The sequence below is a fragment of the Myotis yumanensis genome, unplaced genomic scaffold (assembly GCF_028538775.1).
Source record: "Myotis yumanensis isolate MYYU_CA2020_CCGP unplaced genomic scaffold, mMyoYum1.0.hap1 SCAF_3, whole genome shotgun sequence".
Lineage (NCBI taxonomy): Eukaryota > Metazoa > Chordata > Mammalia > Chiroptera > Vespertilionidae > Myotis > Myotis yumanensis.
This window is the reverse complement of record NW_027223754.1, coordinates 26,277,577-26,297,826: the sequence shown is the minus strand read 5'-3', so window position 1 is coordinate 26,297,826 and position 20,250 is coordinate 26,277,577. Positions and strand designations below refer to the sequence as shown.

Below are 20,250 nucleotides of genomic sequence, written 5' to 3'. Positions count from 1 at the left end.
GGAGATCTCTAAGCCTTTGAACACTTGATCTGCTTATTCTGTGTGTGTGTGTGTGTGTGTGTGTGTGTGTACACAGGACTGGGAGGTACATTAAAATGTCCTTCGGCCTGGCTGGGTGGCTCAGTATGTTGAAGCGTCCCATACACCAAAAGGTTGCAAGTTTGATTCCCCATCAGGGTGCATACAGGAGGCAACTGATCAATATTTCTCTCTCACATCAATGTTTCTCTCTCCCTTTCTCCCTCACTGTCTCTCAAATCAATAAAAAACCATGGACATAGATAATAGTGTGGTGAAGGCTGGGGGAGGGAGGGCAGGCAGTGCAGGGGCAGGGTAGAGGGGGTCAATGGGGAAAAAGGGGGGACATCTGTAATACTTTCAACAACAAAGATAAATTTTTAAAAAATTACCCCAAAACAACAATAAAAAATAAAATCAATTAAAAAATAAACAAACATCCTTGGCCTCAATGGTGTGGCTCCATTGTTAAGCATCGACCCATGAACCCGGAGGTCACGGTTCGATTCCCAGTCAGGACATATCCCTGGGTTGTGGGCTTGATCCCCAGGAGGGAACATGCAAGAGACAACCGATCAATGATTCTCTCTCATCATTGATGTTTCTATCTCTTTTTCTCTCTCCCTTCCTCTAAAATCGAGAAAAACGTATTTTTTTTAAAAAAAATAAAAACATCCTCAGTTTAGGATTAAAAAACATTTTTGAAATGTCTAACATTCGTACAATGGAATACTACTACACAGGCATTTAAAAGATAGGCAGCAAAAGAGGAAAAATATTTTCCAAAATGTATTGTTAAGTGAAAAAGGCAGGTAGAGAACAGTACATAGTGTATGCTACCATTTGTTTCAGGGGGAAATGAAGAAATACTAGTATATAATCATATATATATATACATATACTTAGGTAGAATACCCCTGGAAGGTATACTCAAGAATTTGATAGTAGCAGTTTCTCTGGAAGAGGCTGAGGTACTGGGGAGAGAGGATGGCTTATTTTCCACTCTATATGTTCTTGCACCTTTTGATTTTTTTGGCATATGTGGATGTATTCATTATTAAAATATAAATAAACTCAAAAATAAATAAAATGGCCACCTGCAGGTCAGTGGCTTGCAGGCAGTGTTCTCTGTCCGTTTCAAATTCTACCTAGAGGCTGACATTAACTGAAGACTCCCTTTACTCTATTTTGGCTGGGCTACTCCTCACGTGTCCCTAGTAAAGAAGGCTGCCCCGAGGATAGGGTAAGCTGATCTCGGTGTGGACCCCTCTGCTGGCCCATGTCTCTCCCTCCTGCCTTGTCCCAAGCATTATAAGTGATTACTGAAAACAACAACAAATAACCACAATGACGTTCTTACGGATACAGCTGACACTTTCAGGTTGGGGCCGTGGGGAGATCTGAGTTTCATAGGTGACTTTACTGTTGTCAAAGAGAAAAACGAGATCCATGTCCAATGTGTGGCCCTCGTTGAGCTGCGAAAGGACAAGAACAAAATGAGATCTCCTGAATCCAACCCCGCCTTTATCCACGTAATAATGAAGATATTTCAGAGTGTTTCCCACTGTTCACCAACAGCATCGTCTTCAGCCAGCAAGTACTAAGCAGCCAACTGGCCTCTACTTCCTTTTCCTGTTCCTTTTACACTTACTTATCCCAACGTACATCTAATTTGCAATTTATTACATTCCCTTTTATTCTGTGATTGTCTTTTAAGTGCAATTTAGACATTTGCTATCTCCCTTTTCTCTCCAATGATTGTTTCTGATATGTTAACTTCATCAGATTAGTGGGGGTAGGGACCACGTCTTGCATTGCTGTGGTTGTCAGCACAGTTCTGTACACAAGAGGCGCATCATCAATAGTTTTGGTTGACTTGGAAAAATGAAGCATCACGTTGACAACAAAGGCAAAATAAAGGCACTCTTAAGTGGCCTGGAAGTAACAAGACAGGTGTGAAGTGATTGGTGTCTCCTATTAGGACACACAGGGGATCTCTCATTCCAACTTTTAAAAAACAGGCAGGTATCTGTGTGATGAGCAGAACTGACTAAGTAGAGCTAAAATCTGAATGCATGATTATTTTCCTTGCAGGCAATGTCAGGGTAAAACAGGGCATGCTGCAAGAAGCCCAGGGCTCACCTTCCCGTCTGAAATACACTGAGTGGCAGGCTTGTCGGAGAGCAACGCCAGACCTGCTTCTTGCAGCAGCTCCTGGTCCTCCTCAGGGATTCCTGTGTCCTGCCGAATTCTGGCCTTTAAGCTCTGCAGACTCTCGTCTTCTGACACTGGATAGGTGTGAATGGTGCCTGTGACCATGTTCAAGATATGAACCAGCTGCAACACAACCCAGATGTTATTGAAAAATCCCAACTTTACAGAGATGCCCATCTCTGGATCCTTTGCTACTCCCAACACTTCCCAGCCACACAAAGCAAGGGCCTAGCTTGAGGGCCCTGGTACATATACTCTAGTCTGTAATATTTGTGTTTGTCCATAGCTACAACTTTATGACCTAGGTCAGTCAGCACGGGTTCTATCCTCTTATTTATGTAGAGAGATTTTTTCACAGCAGCCTAAATTTCCCCAATGGTCAGGCGGCCCATGACCTGGTTTTTAATGAGTATTTCTTTCTCATAACAACTGCTGTGTCCCATGGGGATCTGAGCTGTTGCCTCCACACTCACCTTTAAGTTTAAGATGTCATCCAGGGCCTTGAAGCAGCCGTTGGACCCGTACGTGGGGTCAGTGCCCCTTTGCCGGGGGTGCCACATCAGCATCAGCTGCAGCCACTTCTCCAGTCGCTGCAACAGGATGCTGAGAAGAAGAGGAGCACAATGTAGGAGGGACGCCTCTAATGCAAATTTCGGGGGGCCTTCACGTGGGATTAAAAAGTACACACATCCATTTCACCGTTACACACACGGATGGCAGCCAATAAAATAATCACTTAAAATGAATTAATCTGAGAGAAAAAGTAAACATTTCCAACCAACTTAATTATTCAGGTGCTTATCCCCTCTCCTGGTCTGTTAAAAAAAAAACCCTCAAAATTAGGGATTTCTCAGCAGATGGGTCAATAGGCTGATGTCCAACTGGCTCTGTGAAATGATCTAAGCTTTGTAAATGCACTTACAGGCGTGCCTGACCTCCGGGTGATCCCCACACTCAACCTGGAACCCCTGCTGCTGGAGTTATGTGGTTAATCACCTCGTCAAAGGTCCATATAACAAAGGTCACTTCTCCCCTTGGCACTTAGGGGTCACCTAAGACCGTCCAACCTGCCTCCTGTAAGGTCTCAGCTGACCTCTCGCCACCCCCACGAAAGCCCTTCATGAAGCCAGTACTGCTATTGACTGATTCCCTAAACGTGCCTTTGCTCCCCCCAATTTTTCCCCTTTGAACTTCCTTCCTCTTTATCTATCCATGTCCTGCACATCTTTCCAGATCCTTCCACCAAGTTCTAGCTCAGCCAACGTCATTCCACATAGCTCTCATCCACTCAATACATCTCCCATCCTCTATATACTCATGGTAATTGTTATCCATGCTATTCATGGATAATGTGACTGCCTTCTGGCTTTCTTTTGTACCATTCCCCAATTCTGATATTACTGTTTAACTGCTCATATTCTGACTCTAAGACCAGATTGCAATGCTGTTCAAACTATAAATGTTTATTTGTTGGCTATTACACAGTACTCGGTTACATAAGCAATGCAAGGAGAAATATTCCCAACCCTTAAAAGGCTTACAGGTGAGTAGGAGATCAACTTAATGCAAAACCAAATGTAACACAAGGTTGAAGTTACTAATCGTAATCAAAGGTACATATAAATTGCTATGTGAATTCAGAAAAGAAGATTTCTAGATGGGGCTAGGGCTGGGAATCCATCTAAGTTTAAGATTGAGATGGATTATGTCCAGTTTTTATCATAGGTCGATATCCTGATAACCCATTTAAAAGCTATCAGCTGTCACCTCAGACATCTATTTCAAAGAGTGGAAAAAATGTGTTGAAGAAAAATGCCACTGTACCTTACCTGTTAAGATTATTGGGGTAGGGTAAAGAGCTCGAAAACTTCACCGCTCCATTCAAGTCTTCAAAAACGACGATGTCCATCTCACTCTTCTGCCGGACTTTGGAATGCCTGCAAGCGTGCATTCTTGTTACTTACAGCCCTTAACTCACTTCCTGGTCAAGAGCCACTGGACACTTGTAACATGTCACTTTACAACTGTGCAGGATACCTCCCAGGTCACTTCAGGTAATGGTCAGTGCATGTGTATCCTGGTAGGAAGGCTCCTGTGAGCCTTCACTAGTAAGAATGATGGTACTGTCTGAATGAGTAGAGTCATTAACCCTCCTGTGCCCAGAGGTCTGCAGATGGAGCTGCTGACTCATTTCATCCTTGGCCCGTCCTTATCATTTTCTCTAATTCAAAACTCCCATGTTTTGATGGAGGATAAAACTGGGACTCCCAAACCATGACTATGCACATATCACATTTACAGGAAATATGCACAACACATGCACTTCCCTCTAAATCAGGGTTCTCAACCTGTGGGTCGCAGCCCCTTTGGCGGTCGAATGACCCTTTCACAAGGGCCATCTAAGACTGTCCTGCATATCAGATATTTACATTACGATTCATAACCAGTAGCAACATTAGAGTTATGAAGTAGCAATGAAAATAATTTTATGGTTGGGTCATAACATGAGGAACTGGATTTAAAGGACCAGAAGGTTGAGAACCACTGCTCTAAATGTATATGGCTAAATATTATTTCTAAGGGTAAATGAACTTTTACATTTCCCAATTTAAAGAACTTATCGGTGCACATGAAATAGAATTTAAAGGGAAAAAAAAATTAGCCCTAGCTGGTTTGGCTCAGTGGATAGAGCATTGGCCTATGGACTGAAGGGTCTCGGGTTTGATTCCGATCAAGGGCACATGCCCGGGTTGTGGGCTCGATTCCCAGTTGGGGGCGTGCAGGAGGCAGCCGATCAATGATTCTCTCTTATCATTGATGTTTCTATCTCTCTCTCCCTCTCCTTTCCTCTCTAAAATCAGTAAAAATATATTTAAAAACTAAAGGAAAAAAATTAAAGTCCAACCAGTTCAAATCTTCTTGGTGACAAGGGTAATAATTTGAATAATGCTTCATAGCTAAGCAAGTACTTTGACACTGAACACGCACTTCCTTTGCATGTGGCAGACACTGTTTTTAGACTCCCATTCAGTGGTAAGGAAATAAAGATCAGGTGATTTGCCCAAGGTCATACAACTACAGAATGGCAGAACTGGGAACTCAAATCCAAAGTCTGGTGGTCTTCTGAATGTCTGAGTCTTTCCTTTCCAAAAACACCTAGGAAATTTAAATACAAAGTATTCCCGTGAACACTGCTCATTAGTAAAGGGTGAACTGGCTCATGGGAAACCTCGAAGAGCTGGCAGATGGCCGAGGCTGGTGGCTTACAGCTCTGGCTGAAACTGACTGTGTAAGTCAGGTGCACCAAGACTCTTCATTACATTCAAGTGGGATGAGCCTCTAATACAGCGGTTCTCAACCTGTGGGTCGCGACCCCTTTGGGGGTTGAACGACCCTTTCACAGGGGTCGCCTAAGACCATCGGAAAACACATATATAATTACATATTGTTTTTGTGATTAATCACTATGCTTTACTTATGTTCAATTTGTAACAATGAAATTGGGGGTCACCTCAACATGAGGAACTATATTAAAGGGTTGCAGCATTAGGAAGGTTGAGAACCACTGCTCTAATAGAATACTAGTCTGTCAATGGGAAATTATAAAAATAGAAGGACATAGTAAATAAAATGCTTATTGCTTAGGTCCTAAATGTGTTGCAAAGTAGCTTTATAATCAAATAATAAAGCTGAAATTACATTTGTCCTGAAATTACCATCTACCTGCCATCTGAAATGAGGGAGTCAAATTTTAAGAGTTGTTTGCGGCTTTATAAAGCAGATGATATAGGCGCTTCTCACATACTAGTCCACTGCACAGCTTCTTACTGGGCTGAGAAATCCATTAGAAAGTGGTCACCTGGCCTTCCAGCACCAATGAGGGAAGTTCTAGGAATCTGATTCTGCAGACAACAGACTTACTAGGAAGATGATGAGCCATTAGGAATATATTTTCAAAGAGCACTTGTTCTTCCATTCCTAATGGATTTTATCTGATTTTGTTATAAATACTAGAAAAGGTCAACATTTGAACTGAAGAAATGCAGTCATTCTTTGGTTAGTTAGGGACACTACAGCTGTACAGATACTTAAAATTTTTTTCATAATGGTTACAGAATAAATTGTAACTATAAGTTAATTAATAGATAATTCCTCAATATTCAGAACCTGTGCAAACCAACAAGCATTACTTGTTTTAAAATAAGCCACCACAGGAGGGCATATTTTGTCATTTCACAGGACTCCTCAAGAGCAGGGCCTTCACCTCATGCATCTTTGCATTTCCAACATCTGGTGTATAAGGCTTGACTGGACTGCCATCACACACAAAGGCTCTGAAACAGATTTCAAAGGCTACATCTTATTCTCATAAATAAGTGTTTTCATGATAAAAAAAAAAAAATACCTGTTTTGGAAAAAGTTCATTGTTTTTACTACTTCCAGAAAGGTAGAAAAATGACAACAGCCAGTGTTGGCAAGGGTGTGGTGAACGGGATAGCTTTGTATGTTCCTGGTAGAGACAGTATTTATATAACTTTTCTATTGAGTATTTTGTTGCTACACATCAAAAACTTTTAAAACATGTATAATCTTTGATCTGTTGCTTCCATTTCTAGAAATTTGTCCTGAGGAAAACTAATTGTGAATACACAAGAATTTCCCTACAAGGATGTTATCTTGGTGTTATTTTCAGAAGTAAAAATTATAAACCACCCATGCTTCCAGTAATGGGGATAAGCTAAATAAGCTGTAGAATGGCCACGCGGTAGCACACCAGACAGACATTACAAATAACATGGAAAAACATAAAGCATTTTCAGTACTAAGTTTGAAAAGCAGGTTCTATGGGACTATGTAACTTATTTGTGTGGTGTGGGTTTTTTAAGTATAACACACACACCGAAGAGCCTGTAGACACACAAAAATGTTCATCGTGGTTGTTTTCGAGGTGGGTGACAGAAATTTCACCCTGTGAAACTGCTTTCGGAGCACATACAAGACAGAGTTCCTATTACGCTACCATGAGGTGAAAAGGAGGGAGAAACACATTAATAAACAAACAAACAAAAACAAGCCAAATTTGCTTGTATGTGTATGAAACATCCGTGGAAACATACCAAAAACCAATGCTACCGGGTGCCTGTGGGGAAGGAAATCAGGCTGGGAGACCAGTCTGACGTAACTTGCATTGTATACTCTTTTACACTTTTTGAAGTTTGAAGTCTGAAGTTTGAACCATGAAACATTACTACTTCAAAAAACTAAAAACTGAAAACAAACAAAAAATTTGAGCCACAGTAGTTTAAATTAGTGTGTGGCTCTCAAGGAACAATTCTGAAAGAAACCTAACTAATTTAGGGGAATGTTGATTTTTATTTATTTTTTAAAAATATATTGTTATTGATTTCAGAGAAGAAGGGAGAGGGAGAGATAAAAACATCAGTGATGAGAAAGAATCACTGATCGGCTGCCTCCTGCACATCCCTTACTGGGGATCGAGCCTGCAACCTGGGCATATGCCCTTGACTGGAATCGAACCCAGGACCCTTCCCCAGGCAGACGCTCTATCCACTGAGCTAAACCATCTGGGGAAGGAATGTTAATTTTTAAATTAGGCATTTCAGTAATGATTAACATATATAATGATAACACATTTTTATAATCAAAAAAAGTTAAAGGACATTTAAAAACTTAATTGTACCCTTTGGTTTTTTTACTAGAAAATCTTTCTTTGTAACTTATTTGGTTCATATTTTAAGCCACTTTCTTATACTTTTAAAACAAAAATGTTCATTCAGGTTTAGTAAAAATTGTCAACAATAAATTTTCATGTAAATATTTCTCATTTGTCTTGCACGCATATCCTTGCTTTGTTGACAGGGTAAGTGTACACATTTACACAACAGCCTGTGAATGTCTTGACTTGTTGCTACTGAACACGGGACAAAGGCCATTTGTATAGTATTATATTTAATGATGCTCACACTTGACAACTGCTCTACTTTTCTAGGTCTTTGGAGCTCGTACTGCCTATATGCTGGGTCCCAACAGGACTTGCTTTCTGGAAACAGATCACAGATGGCTCAGGCCTAGCCTGGGAGCACCCAATGAGATGGGAACAGGTGAAGCGATGCGACAAAGACAAAGGGACATACTCCTTCCTTCAGGAGACTCTCCCGGTCCCCCCACCCCCACCCCACCCACCCTCGTCCCCAGGGCCGTGGTCTCTCACTCACCACTGCACAGGCTGCCAGTTGGGGAGAAAAGGCCGGAAGCCCGTGATGCACTCGAAAGCCAAGGTACCAAAGCTCCAGTAGTCGACAGTCACCGTGTACTTCTGCTGCTCCAGCAGTTCCGGGGCCTGCAACAGCGCATGGCGGAAACACACCTGAGCCCCTGCAGGAGGGGGCAACCAGCCCTTCCGGTCACGCCCCACACTTTTCCTGGCTCCATCCAGGAGGTACTGGCATGCCCACTCCAGAGTGAGGAGGTGACCGTGTTTAGGTGGTGGCATCTAGGATTTTTTTGAACCTCACTGACTAAAAAAGGGTACCTCATATATCTTTCTCTTGGGCAAATGGGAAAATAGACTACACACAACAAAGGAAAATGATACTGAGCTGTATATACCAAATGCACAGTACACACATTAAATGCTGGCCACGTCTCCTCAACTGATGTGTTTTATGACGTGTGTACAATGAAAATGGAATATTTACAATCAGCAAAAAAAAAGCCGGATACATGACTGCTGCCCACGTGGAGAGAGCTGGGGTGACCAAGGAAAGCTTTGAAGCACAGGTGGGACCAGGCCCAGGCCTGGAAGAAGGCCCATACATGAGTGTCCGAGAGGAGACATTCCAAAAAGGACCATCACAAGCAAAGGCATGGAGGCAGGACTGTGTGGTCTGGCTGAATGTGTGACACTTATGGATGGACCAAGGAGTCCAAACCACAGGGAAAAATTGGGGGATGGGCAGGTCAATCTCTGTGTCTCGTATGGACAGTTTTGGCTCCTGCAAGTGAACGATTTCACTGAGAATCCTGGTCAGAGCACGGGGGTCCTCCCCTTCCCCCAGAATGCTGCTAAGTCAATTAGGATTCCGAGGACACTTCGCAGGACCTACATAATTTCATTATATGGACATAGGTGCCTTAACCATAGCCCCCCCCTCTGCAACCTCTCTTCCACAGCAGAGGATAAGCTGATGGAGCCCACACCCTAGTTAGTGGGATAAGCAGAAAGTATAAATGCACTCAGAAAGACTTAGAATTTCTCTTCTTCTTTTAACTTAAGAACTAGATAGGATATTTAAGCTCATCCAATCCAGCGGCATTCAATCTTTTATTGTTTTTGTTTTTTAAACTGCAGGCTCCTTTATCCAATCAACATTTTGCCGGTTGTTAGACTCCACAAGCAATCGATCACCAAGTCTTGCCACGTCTCTTGCTAAGCACTGCTTACATCATTTTCTACATCCTCACCGCTGCCATCAGCTCTGAACTGCCTATCACAATGTCCTCCTTACTACTTGCTCAAGATTTTACTCTTGTTCAGTGAAATTCATTGTTCCCATCCTATCAAGAGCGATCTTTTCAAAAGGTGAACCTGATCTCTCTCTCTCTCCAACTTAAAATCCTTTGATGTCTCTCCAAATGTTTTAGGAGAAAGTCTAAAATCTTAAACCAGCTAACAAGTCCCTGAATTGTCTGTCCTCTACCTCTCTCTCCAATTTCAATTCCAGGTACTCTCTCCCTTCTTCTCTAGATCCCTGTCACACTTTCTGATCTGCCAATGTACTATCCCTGGAGGGATTTCCTCTCCTTCCCTTTTCACCAATTCATCCTTCAGGGCCCAGACTAAGTTAGGTCTCCCTAATATATATTCTTATCATTTTTCCTTTGCAGCACTTACCACAACTGCAATTTCTTAGCTATTGGTGTAAGTCTCAGGGTAATGCCTACTTTCTTGCTAAACTCTAAGCTAGCTACTAAAGGCCAGAGAAGTGCTTGTCTTCTTTCCCATTGCATTGCTGGCTCCTAGTACAGTGCCTGGCACAGAGCCTAAACTCGATCACTATTTCTTGAATGAATAAATGACTCAGCCTGACCGGTTTGGCTCAGTGGATAGAGCGTCGGCCTGCGGACTGAAGGGTCCCGGGTTCGATTCCGGTCAAGGGTATGTACCTTGGTTGCGGGCACATACCCAGTGGGGAGTGTGCAAGAGGCAGCTGATCGATGTTTCTCTCTCATCGATGTTTCTAACTCTCTATCCCTCTCTCTTCCTCTCTGTGAAAAATCAATAAAATATACTTTAAAAAAATAATAATAATAAAAAAATAAATGACTCAAACAAAACCACAATATCCAGACCAAATAAGAAAGGGTAGGAACTCAGAGCTCAGATCTTCCTCAATGGCCCCTGAGACACCTCATGGAAACTGTAGTGTCTATAGACCAGTATGAATCTAATTTAAATTCTTATTTTCAGACAAAATAAGAATTCTTTATTTTCAGACAAACTACCAATGGACAGGGGTTATTGGATCTGTGTGAGGGCGCATCAGCAGCCCTTCTGACAACAGAGAAGATGGCCACATCCTTCCACAGGGCCTCTGCTGGCAGAAGTGCTGACTTGACCAGATAGATGATGGCTCTGACCTCATACAACAATCCCTATGCACCTAGGAGACATCCAAGGAGCTGGCAAGACTGAGATGCTAGGAGGCGAGGATAGAGAGGAGCCCCACAAGTGTGGCCATCGGAGAGAAACTGATCAGCAAACATATAACCCCATTTCTTACCAGGTACTGCAGGGTCCCCACAAAGGAAGTACAGAGACTGCCCTGGTCGAGTTCCTTGGCATATCCTAGGTCAATAATTTTGTGTATTAACTGAAAAAAAAAGGGAAGAGGAGAAATCTGAGGATTATGAGAATCTGATTATTTGCTGGCAGAACGGGGGATATATCTGAATTTCCAGGTGGTATTAGAGCTTAAGCTCCTATGAACCACCAAATACACAGGAGAATGCCTTCATCATGGTAGATTGAGGGCAAAAGGAAACACACTTATGCTATAAAAATGCTGGAAAAAGGCATACTTTCTCCCTGGGTCTGTGACCAATCATCAGAGGAAAGTCAACATTAAAAGACCATGCACCAGCCCTCAACATTGCTAATCCTGGACTTTATGATGTGAAAGATAAGGCCGGTCTCTTCTCAGAAGTAAATACCTTTCGTTCTCAATTCTTAGAACCAATGACAAATATGAGTATGACCTGAAACAAAGGTAAGCGCTGTGATATCACGGGTCAGCCTAGAATGCTGGCGGAAGCTGTATGAGAGAAGTTAAGTGGCCCACAATTGAGTTACTACATTCCTCTCAGCTGAGCCCCTGCTCCTCAGCCCCAGCTAAACAAACAGGGCCATGAAAAAGCACAGCGCAGAGCCCCGTGGGGAGGTCGCCACCACACACACAGGAGCGCCACTGATGAGGCCACCAAGAGTTCTGGGGAAACTGCAGACTGGACCAGGCTCCCTGGGCAGGTGCCAGCTCCAAATGCCTCTTCTCAGCCCCACCCAGGGTCAACTTAGAGCCGGTTCCCATATGAGCATCAAAAGTGGATGCTCTCAAACAAATGGAAACAAAAGTCTATTTCCAAGAAGTGCTAGTCCCAAAGGTGGGGGCTGGAGGTGGGAAAAAACATTATTTTCCTTATCAGATTCCTGCCAGTTGGGCCATTAACAATGCAATCCATTCAAACTTGCCTCAACCTGCAAGCCAGAACTCTTTGCTGAATTTTGTTTCAAATCAAAACGCAGTCCCAGAGAATCAAAGCAAATGTAAACTCAAGGAAACACAAATATAAACACGCAGAGCTTGTTCCTCATCCACCAGAGCCGCTTCCCTGGGACTTTCCAAGCCCAGGAGGGTCACTCACTCTTTGCTCTCCTTGCTGCAGGACGATGTTTTCTGGCTTTAGGTCCCGATGGATGATTCTGTTTTCATGCAGGTATCTAAGCGCAGAGGCTGAGAGGGCGGAAAGGGAAGGGAGTTTTCATTAAGCCTACAAAAACGCTTTACATTTCAAAATCGCCTGTGCTGTGAGAAATGAATATTGTGTGCGCCTGACCCACAGTCTGACTCCCAATCACAGAAACGGTGGAGGGATGGGGCCTAGGCAGATGCCCCTCAGGTCAAGGGAAGGGGACCTGGCTATGTGAGCAGAACTGGGACCACCACAAGAATCTGACTTTTTCACGCAAAGAACTCGTAGCTTCAAATCCTTGAGGTCACCAACTACACTCTAAATTGGCTTAGATCCACTGATTGTCCAAATGAAATGAAAGACTTGCTACTTTCAATGCCTAAAAAAATTCTATTTCATCTTGTTCTCTATTGTGTTAACTTTTAAAGACTTATGCTTATCACACTTTCATTTTTGTTTTACTAAGTTTTATTAAAGAATCAAAGCAAAGTACAATAACACCCTGTAATAATTGCACAAACACAACCTTGCACACAGGGATGGTGCTACTGTTGAAACTGAACTAGTGGCTGGCAGGGAGCGCTGATGTGCAATAACTCAAAATGTTTATTGATGGGTTCACACAGGGCCTGTTTGGGTATTTGACAGGAGTGTCAGGGTATATATATATATGCCTATGTGACCAAACGACTGGTCAACCTGTCGCTATGACACGCAATGACCACCAAGGGGCAGATGCTCAACACAGGGGCTGCCCCCTGGTGGTCAGTGCGCTCCCACAGCAGGAGCGCCGCTCAGCTGACCAATGAGCACCAGACACAGGGCTCATGGCTGACAAGTGCAGCTGCTGCAGCGGGAGCCTCTCTCGCCTCCACGGCAGTGCTACCGAGCTTGGCTCCTCCCTGGCATCATGCCACTTCATGCACTACTACATCCCTCAGTGGATGTCGGACTGCCGGTTTCGGCCCAATCCCTCAGGCAGCCTGGCCTGCGGGGATCGAACTGAAACCGGCAGTCCAACATCCCCGAGGGGTCCCGGATTGCGAGAGGGCACAGGTCAGGCTGAGGGACCCCACCAGTGCATGAATCCATGCACCGGGCCTCTAGTAATATAAAAAAGTGTGGGTTGATGTGTTTAAAAGCAGAAGATATGAAAGTTGAGACTCACTCTTTTTAGAACAAGCACACATGCTCAGACTAAGATAAGGCCTCTGAGGCTAGATGTGAACTCAGTGCAAATAGCAGGGCATGAGCAGGTGAGATGCCCCAAGCAGCTCCTCATGAGGAGGGGAGCTCGGAACAGACCGAAAGCCCCATTCTCTACGCCCTGCTGACTGAGAACTGTCACCAGGTCCTCAGCGAGGGCAGAGGGCAGGCTGGTCACTCACTCTACTGGTTACTATTAATAGCTGTCTACTTCTATGCTTAAGCAACTGTACATAACAAACGTTAACCCTCATTTTAGGGCAGTCATTTATTCTCAGATATTTTTGTCAACTAAAAGTTGGAAATTAAAGAAATTTAAGGTATTGTTATATATAGCTTCTTGGGCTGAGTGAAAGGGTCAAAACGTTGGTAGGCAGAATCAGTCCTTAAAAAGCTTGGTGCAGCCTGACTGTGCTACATTTTACAAACAGTACCCGAGGAGCACGACAGAATGAATCAAAATTGTCTGAAGCCAAGAGAACCTCATTTGATTTAAATCAGGTGGAAAACAAGAATTTGAGGTTAAGAAAAATACTTTTGCATTTGCAAGTTTATTTAAAAATCCAAACATGTAGCAATAGTGATAATACACACGTATAAAAATTGAAAACCACAGCACAGGCATCAAAGCCTAAAAGTTCATTTCTCATGTTTCAATTCTAGAAAAGAATTCCTAGGACAGACACTGCATACAGAGAGTCTAAGTTAAGGACCTGCCACAGAAAAACGATGGCCTCCTTCTATTATCCTTGTTAGGATCGGCATCCAGGTATTTACCCCAGCTTTCCCTTAGCTCATGAGGTAGATGAATACATAACTGAAGAGTGTGTCACACCTGGAGTTCTTATTGATGACCTAGAATCCCAAAGCACAGATCCTGTATATTTTTTTCAGATTTACAAACCACAAGTTAGGGGACAGATAGGACCAGCTAGACTTCCTTGTAGAAAAACAGGTTTATAAAGGTTGTGTCCATGAGTCCCTACTTACCACCCTCCAAATGCAAAGGGATTACTAAACTCCCTTAAGAACATTTTTGTTTGGGATACATTCCATAGAGAAGAAATGGAAAGATAAATGGACCAGAAGGCTAACACAGAGATTAGAAGAGACTGAAAAGGCAGCCAGCAATTGGTGATTTAAGTTAGCAGTGAGTAAGAAGGGCAACAGGATGTTCGTTCACTCAATAAAAATGGACCATGTTCCTACTATGTGCCAGTCATTTTGGTGTCACTTGGTCTTTCCAAATAAAACACATTAAAAGGCCAAGTGCGGACGTGTGGAGAAAGATTTAGTCTCAGCTAAAATAGTCCCTATGACTAACCAGCAAGGTGGCGAGGCAGTCATGCCAAGTGCTAAGAGAAAAGTGAAAAATAATTCTCTCATCCATTCAACTAGTAACTTATAAAGTGTCTTCTGTTTGCTAGGTACTGTGGAAAATGTGCCAGTGAATGAAAGCGCTCTCTTCACTTAGAGCACGAAGTCTGTTCAACAGGCCCCAAACCCAGAAGCCAGTCCTTATTGTCAAGCACAGGCAGAGATCATGTAACAGCAGCAGAGATGCCAAGTACCAAGTGAGTGGAGTAGGCAAAAGGGGGAAAGGAAAGCCATGAGAGGGAGAACCATGGTGAGTGACGGATCAGGGCAGTTCCCCTGGAAGGGGCAAAAGATAAAAGGCACAGGGCTGTTGGGGAGGTGCAGGAGCAGCATTCTCAAAGGAGGAGCATGTGCAAAGGCTAGCAGGATTGAAAAGTGGATTTCAGAGTCATGCGCATGTGAAGCTGGCTACAGTGGATTGGGAGAAATGCAAGGTTAAGAGGTTTGGCCTTGATCTAATGATGGATTATAAAGAAAGTGTCCTTTCCCTTGTATGCATGCATATAAGCATAACCAATGGACACAAGACACTGGGGGTAAAGGGGGTGGTGAGGGCATGTGCCGGGGGGGGGGGGGGGGGGGGCGGTAGGAGAGGCCGAGGGAAGATCAATGGGGAAAAAAAGGAGACATATGTACTACTATTTGTAATACTTTAAACAATAAAATAAAATAAAATAAAAAAGAAAGTGTCCTTTCAAATGAAAGACGGATTAATAAAATGGGGATAAGGAGGTGAGGTAGGAGGTCATTATAGTAATTTCCTATGACACAATTAATGGAGGCAGAAGGAACACAAAGGGAAAGTGGGATATACAACACAAAGGAAGGCTGAAAGGATTTGGACACTTTTTCAATAGGAGATTCAAAATCGGCAGGAAGGTGGGACAAGTGACGTAAGAAAGAGGTCGGAGTTGAACATGCAGATTTTGGAGATGTAATTGCTACAGATGTCATGAGAATGACCTAGCAGACAAAATATTGGGAAGTAGTGGGTGGTCAGTCCAGGGACAAATAGGATGGAGCAGAAATAAAAGAATGCATCAAGCAAAGCTCTGGGCAAAAGATGATGCAGTAAGGGAGAGGGGAGAGAAACTGTAGGAAGCAGTCAGGATGGAACAATGGAGTGAACATCAAGACGTTCTGGGGTGCCCGGGCCCGTGTGGCTCAGTTGGTTGAGAGCCATCCAATGCCTGGAAAGGTCTCTGGTTCAATTCTGGTCAGACCACATGCCTGGGTTGAAGGCTCAATTCCCAGTAGGAGGCATGCAGGAGGCAGCCAATTGATGCTTCTCTCTCCCTCCCCCTTCCTCTCTCTCTAAAATCAATAAAAACATTTAAAATAAAGACATTCTGGGGCAACCATTCTGAAAATCAGCTACCTGAGTAATGAAAATGGAATATTTAAAGTTAGAAGGGACCTTCTCTAAGGTCACCTAGCTCAAGTCCCTCTTTTATTTTTAAAATTTTTTTTGTAGGCCCAGAAAGTTACCATAGTTTTCCATAAAGTGGAAACAGTAATATAAGTAGACTAAAAAAGGTCCTCACACAAGGAGATAGAGCTGGGAAAGAGGAGAAGCCAGAACTGACAGATAATTGTCTTCTCATTTATTATTATTACTAGAGGCCCGGTGCACGAAATTTGTGCCCGGGAGTGGGGCAGGGTCCCTCAGCCCGGCCTACACCCTCTCCAATCTGGGACATCCCTTTCATAATCCAGGACCACTGGCTCCTAACTGCTCACCTACCTGCTGGCCCAATTGCCCCTAATTGCCCTCCACTTCCAGCCTGATCGCCCCTAACTGCTCCCCCCTGCCGACCTGATCGCTCCTAACTGCTCCCGCCTGCTGGCCTGATCGCCCCTAACTGCCTCTGCCTCGGCCCCCGCCACTGTGGCTTTGTCCAGAAAAAAGGCAGGACAACCAAAAGATGTCCGGTCGACCTGGTCTAATTAGCATATTACCCTTTTATTAGTATAGACAGTCACGTCCCCTCTTGCCATCCACCTATGCCAGCTCCTTGCACTCTTTCTAGAACACACCTTAGAGAGCCTGCATCAGCTGGTCAGGCCAGAGTCTGGATTGTCTCAGGTATTTGATAGGTGCTGAGACTCGGCCTCACCCTGGGCCTGCTAGCGGCTGCTCCCACTGTGGGAGCAGCTGCTCATCCAGGTCAGCCAAGTGGCGTTCCCACTGTGGGAACGTACTGACCACCAGGGAGCAGCTCCTGCATTGAGCTGTTGAATAGACGGGAACATTTGCATCATAGTGACTGGTCGACCAGTCGTTCTGGTCGTTCCGCTGTTCGGTGGCTGGGCTTTTATATATATATAGATACTCATTAACCTGGTTATTTGTGCTTTCCAACATACTTCATATACAAATGATCTGCATTTCTGAGATCAGGTGATCCTCTTTTGTTATGATTCCACAATTAGAGAAACACTAAATGAAGAGCCCAATTTTCTGATTTCCATAATGACAGCTCTGTTCCCTCAAGCCCTGTGTCCTCTTTGAAACCCTGTCTGCTCTTCAGTGTTGAAGTACTAGGTGCCTGCTAAGAGCAGTTCCAATAAGGACAGAGATGGCGACTCAAAGAAAGAAGCACAAAAACAGGGAATGAAGTTCCTGAAGGCTCAGAGGACAAGATGGTCAGTCACCACAGTAAACTAGCCACCTGGAGAACTGAGGAAGACCGCGTCAGATCTGAAACTGGGTGAGACCCTGGCAAATGCACAACTGGCCCACCCAGCTGGCCCGCGTGGTAGGTCCCCACCCCTCAGAGAGTGGAGACATGGGACTCCAATCTGTGCCTCAATCCTAAGTGCCCAGGAGTCTGCTCCTCTACTGACAGGAGGAAATACACGTCAATGTTTTCCAAAGAATAATGAGCAAGATTGCTTCAATAGAGTCCACTTAGATACAACCTTCTTAAGCTATTTTAGGATCATATTCGTGAGAAGATAAATAATTCCTAGCTGCCCCTGCACCTGTCTCCGGATCTCTTACCGGCAGAGAACAATGGTCTAACTGGCCTGCCCTGGGAGGAAACAGGGCTCACCATGTGCTCACCAGGCATCTGCTCCTTTTCTCACATGTACTCTGCAGTATCTTCTGGGGCAACTGAAAGTTCACTGGGAAAACCCTACCTGTGTCTGTTATCTTGGTGCTGCTCTGAGTGGGCATCTCTGGGAGGTGAGTGGCACAGAAGATATGGGGGTGGGGGGGCTACACAGGTGTAACCCAGAAGAGAAGGCAATGAATCTCGACCCAGCAGTCAAGGGTGTGGCTCTGCCGGTTATCGGAAGTCAACCTGGCAGAGAACAGAAGTGGCAACTCCAACAAAGGGAACGTGGCGCCAGCGCTTGAAACAAACTAGAACAAAATATGCTCAGGAAATGTTTCAGAATACAGAACAGTTAAGTGAGATGAGCTCCAAGAAAAACTTTTGACCTCTGGCTCAGTGACAAAACACCCTTGCAAAAGAAATAAATTTGATGAATACACAAATCAGGAATGGGAATAAAAGTAAAATACAATGTTATCAGCCACCTCCATCACCACAACAAAGACAGGGGAGGTAATTGCTTACAAAAACTGGCTGAGATAGGAATGGGTCTGAGGAAGAGAAGTTTCAAAGACAACCTCCTACCAGGCTCACTGGATCCCAATCCCAGGTCAACATCCATATTAGGGTGATGAAAGATTTTCAAAAGAAATGCTCTAGCCGAAACCGGTTTGGCTCAGTGGATAGAGCGTCGGCCTGCGGACTGAAAGGTCCCAGGTTCGATTCCGGTCAAGGGCATGTACCTGGGTTGCGGGCACATCCCCAGTAGGAGATGTGCAGGAGGCAGCTGATCGATGTTTCTCTCTCGTCGATGTTTCTAACTCTCTATCTCTCTCCCTTCCTCTCTGTAAAAAATCAATAAAACATATTTAAAAAAAAAAAAAAGAAAGAAATGCTCTAAACCCAAATCCAGAGGGGGAAAGGAAATGAGAAAGAAACTAACACTTGGTGACTGCAATTCTGCTAGAAGCTTTATGTACATCATCTTATTTTATCTTCATAACAATTCTAATAAGGGAAGTAATGGTCCCATTTCACAGCTAATAAAACTGATGTTCTTAAAAAATTAAGTAGCATGCTTAAGGTCACACTGCCAATAAGTGGAAGAGCTGGTATTGGACCTGGGAGTGTTACATATATGTGGGTAGCTTTCTTTTTAATGGGTCCTTACTTATTTTAATTTCTCTTGGGATTTATTTCACTCATTTGACAAATATTTATAGAGAGGCTGCTAGATAAGTCATAGCAATGACTACAGTCTTCACCTTTGAGAATTTAATTCTCGTGCACTACTACTTCAACACCTCATTAACTCCAATTTGGGGTCATGGAGAGGAAAGATAGGGAATCAGAGACCTAAAGAATTTTAATATTCATTCACCTTTAAGTGAACTGAACAACAACCTAAGTCCTTTGGAGTTTACCGCTTGGTTATTTTGATTTACATGTAACTTAAACACACACGTACAACTTGAACAGGTAATAAATAATACGAAAGCTACTCCACAAGTCAGTGGTAAATGGATATACAACCAAAAGAATTTCTATTAATATCTATTAATATCACTAGAGAATCGATTGAGGAAGTAAAATGTTATATGAGGAAGTAAACAGTTATGTGTGCCTAAGTCAATAATTTAAGACTTTCTTAATAGCTATTTGGTGAATGCACAATGAGTGAAAGAAAAATATTGGCAAGGATAACATTTTAGTAAATGACTTGAAGCCCTAACCAGGGAGAAACCAAATAAAAGTTGCCCATAAAGAGCAAAATATTCCCCAACCTATTAACCTGTTTTCAACCCAACTCAACAGAGAATAAATTAATGATCTGGCCACTGGGGAAGATACAGTCATGTAAATGTCTGAGCAGAATGTAGATGGGCGAGCCATGTAGCCAGGTGTTAAAGAAACAGGTGAGATTCTCGACCTACGGACTAGACTCTCTAGGTAGACAGACAGGACCACAGGGGCCAATGCATGAAGGAATCAGTCTGGCCAGTGGTGGATGCCCACCCCAGTCAGATCAAATTGGTGCAATGTCAAATTGGCCTTATTGTGAACTCTATTCAAAAGATAAAGGCACAGGGTAAAGAAGGAGGTGGAATTTTCTGTCAGATTGTTTGGATCTTAATCTTAAATATGTCATTGTTTAACTTTGCCCCATTTCATTTCCTTCTTGCCCACCTTCCATCAAAAGTGGCATAGAGTGCCCAACCAGTGTGGCTCAGTCAATTGGGCATCATCCTATGCACCAAAAGGCTGCCTGTTAGATTCCCAGTCAGGGCACATGCCCAGGTTGTGGACTAGATCCCTGGTAGGGGCGTGCAGCAGGCGGCCAATCAATGTTTCACTCTCATATGTTTCTTTCTCTCTCCCTTCC

At 43.6% G+C, this 20,250-nt stretch overlaps 1 protein-coding gene across 4 annotated transcripts in view; it reads right to left on the bottom strand.

Moving 5' to 3' along the window:
• The window catches only part of IKBKB (inhibitor of nuclear factor kappa B kinase subunit beta), a 52,686-nt gene that overhangs the window by 13,732 nt on the left and 18,704 nt on the right, over positions 1-20,250 (bottom strand). For all 4 annotated transcript variants that reach the window (XM_070408471.1, XM_070408472.1, XM_070408473.1 and 1 more), the window contains exons 6-12: positions 12,175-12,263; positions 11,037-11,126; positions 8,469-8,593; positions 4,062-4,169; positions 2,706-2,835; positions 2,161-2,355; positions 1,379-1,493 (exon numbers count right to left, since the gene is read on the bottom strand). In XM_070408471.1, coding sequence (XP_070264572.1) covers positions 1,379-1,493; positions 2,161-2,355; positions 2,706-2,835; positions 4,062-4,169; positions 8,469-8,593; positions 11,037-11,126; positions 12,175-12,263 — 852 coding nt within the window. The remainder of the gene's footprint in view (positions 1-1,378; positions 1,494-2,160; positions 2,356-2,705; positions 2,836-4,061; positions 4,170-8,468; positions 8,594-11,036; positions 11,127-12,174; positions 12,264-20,250) is intronic.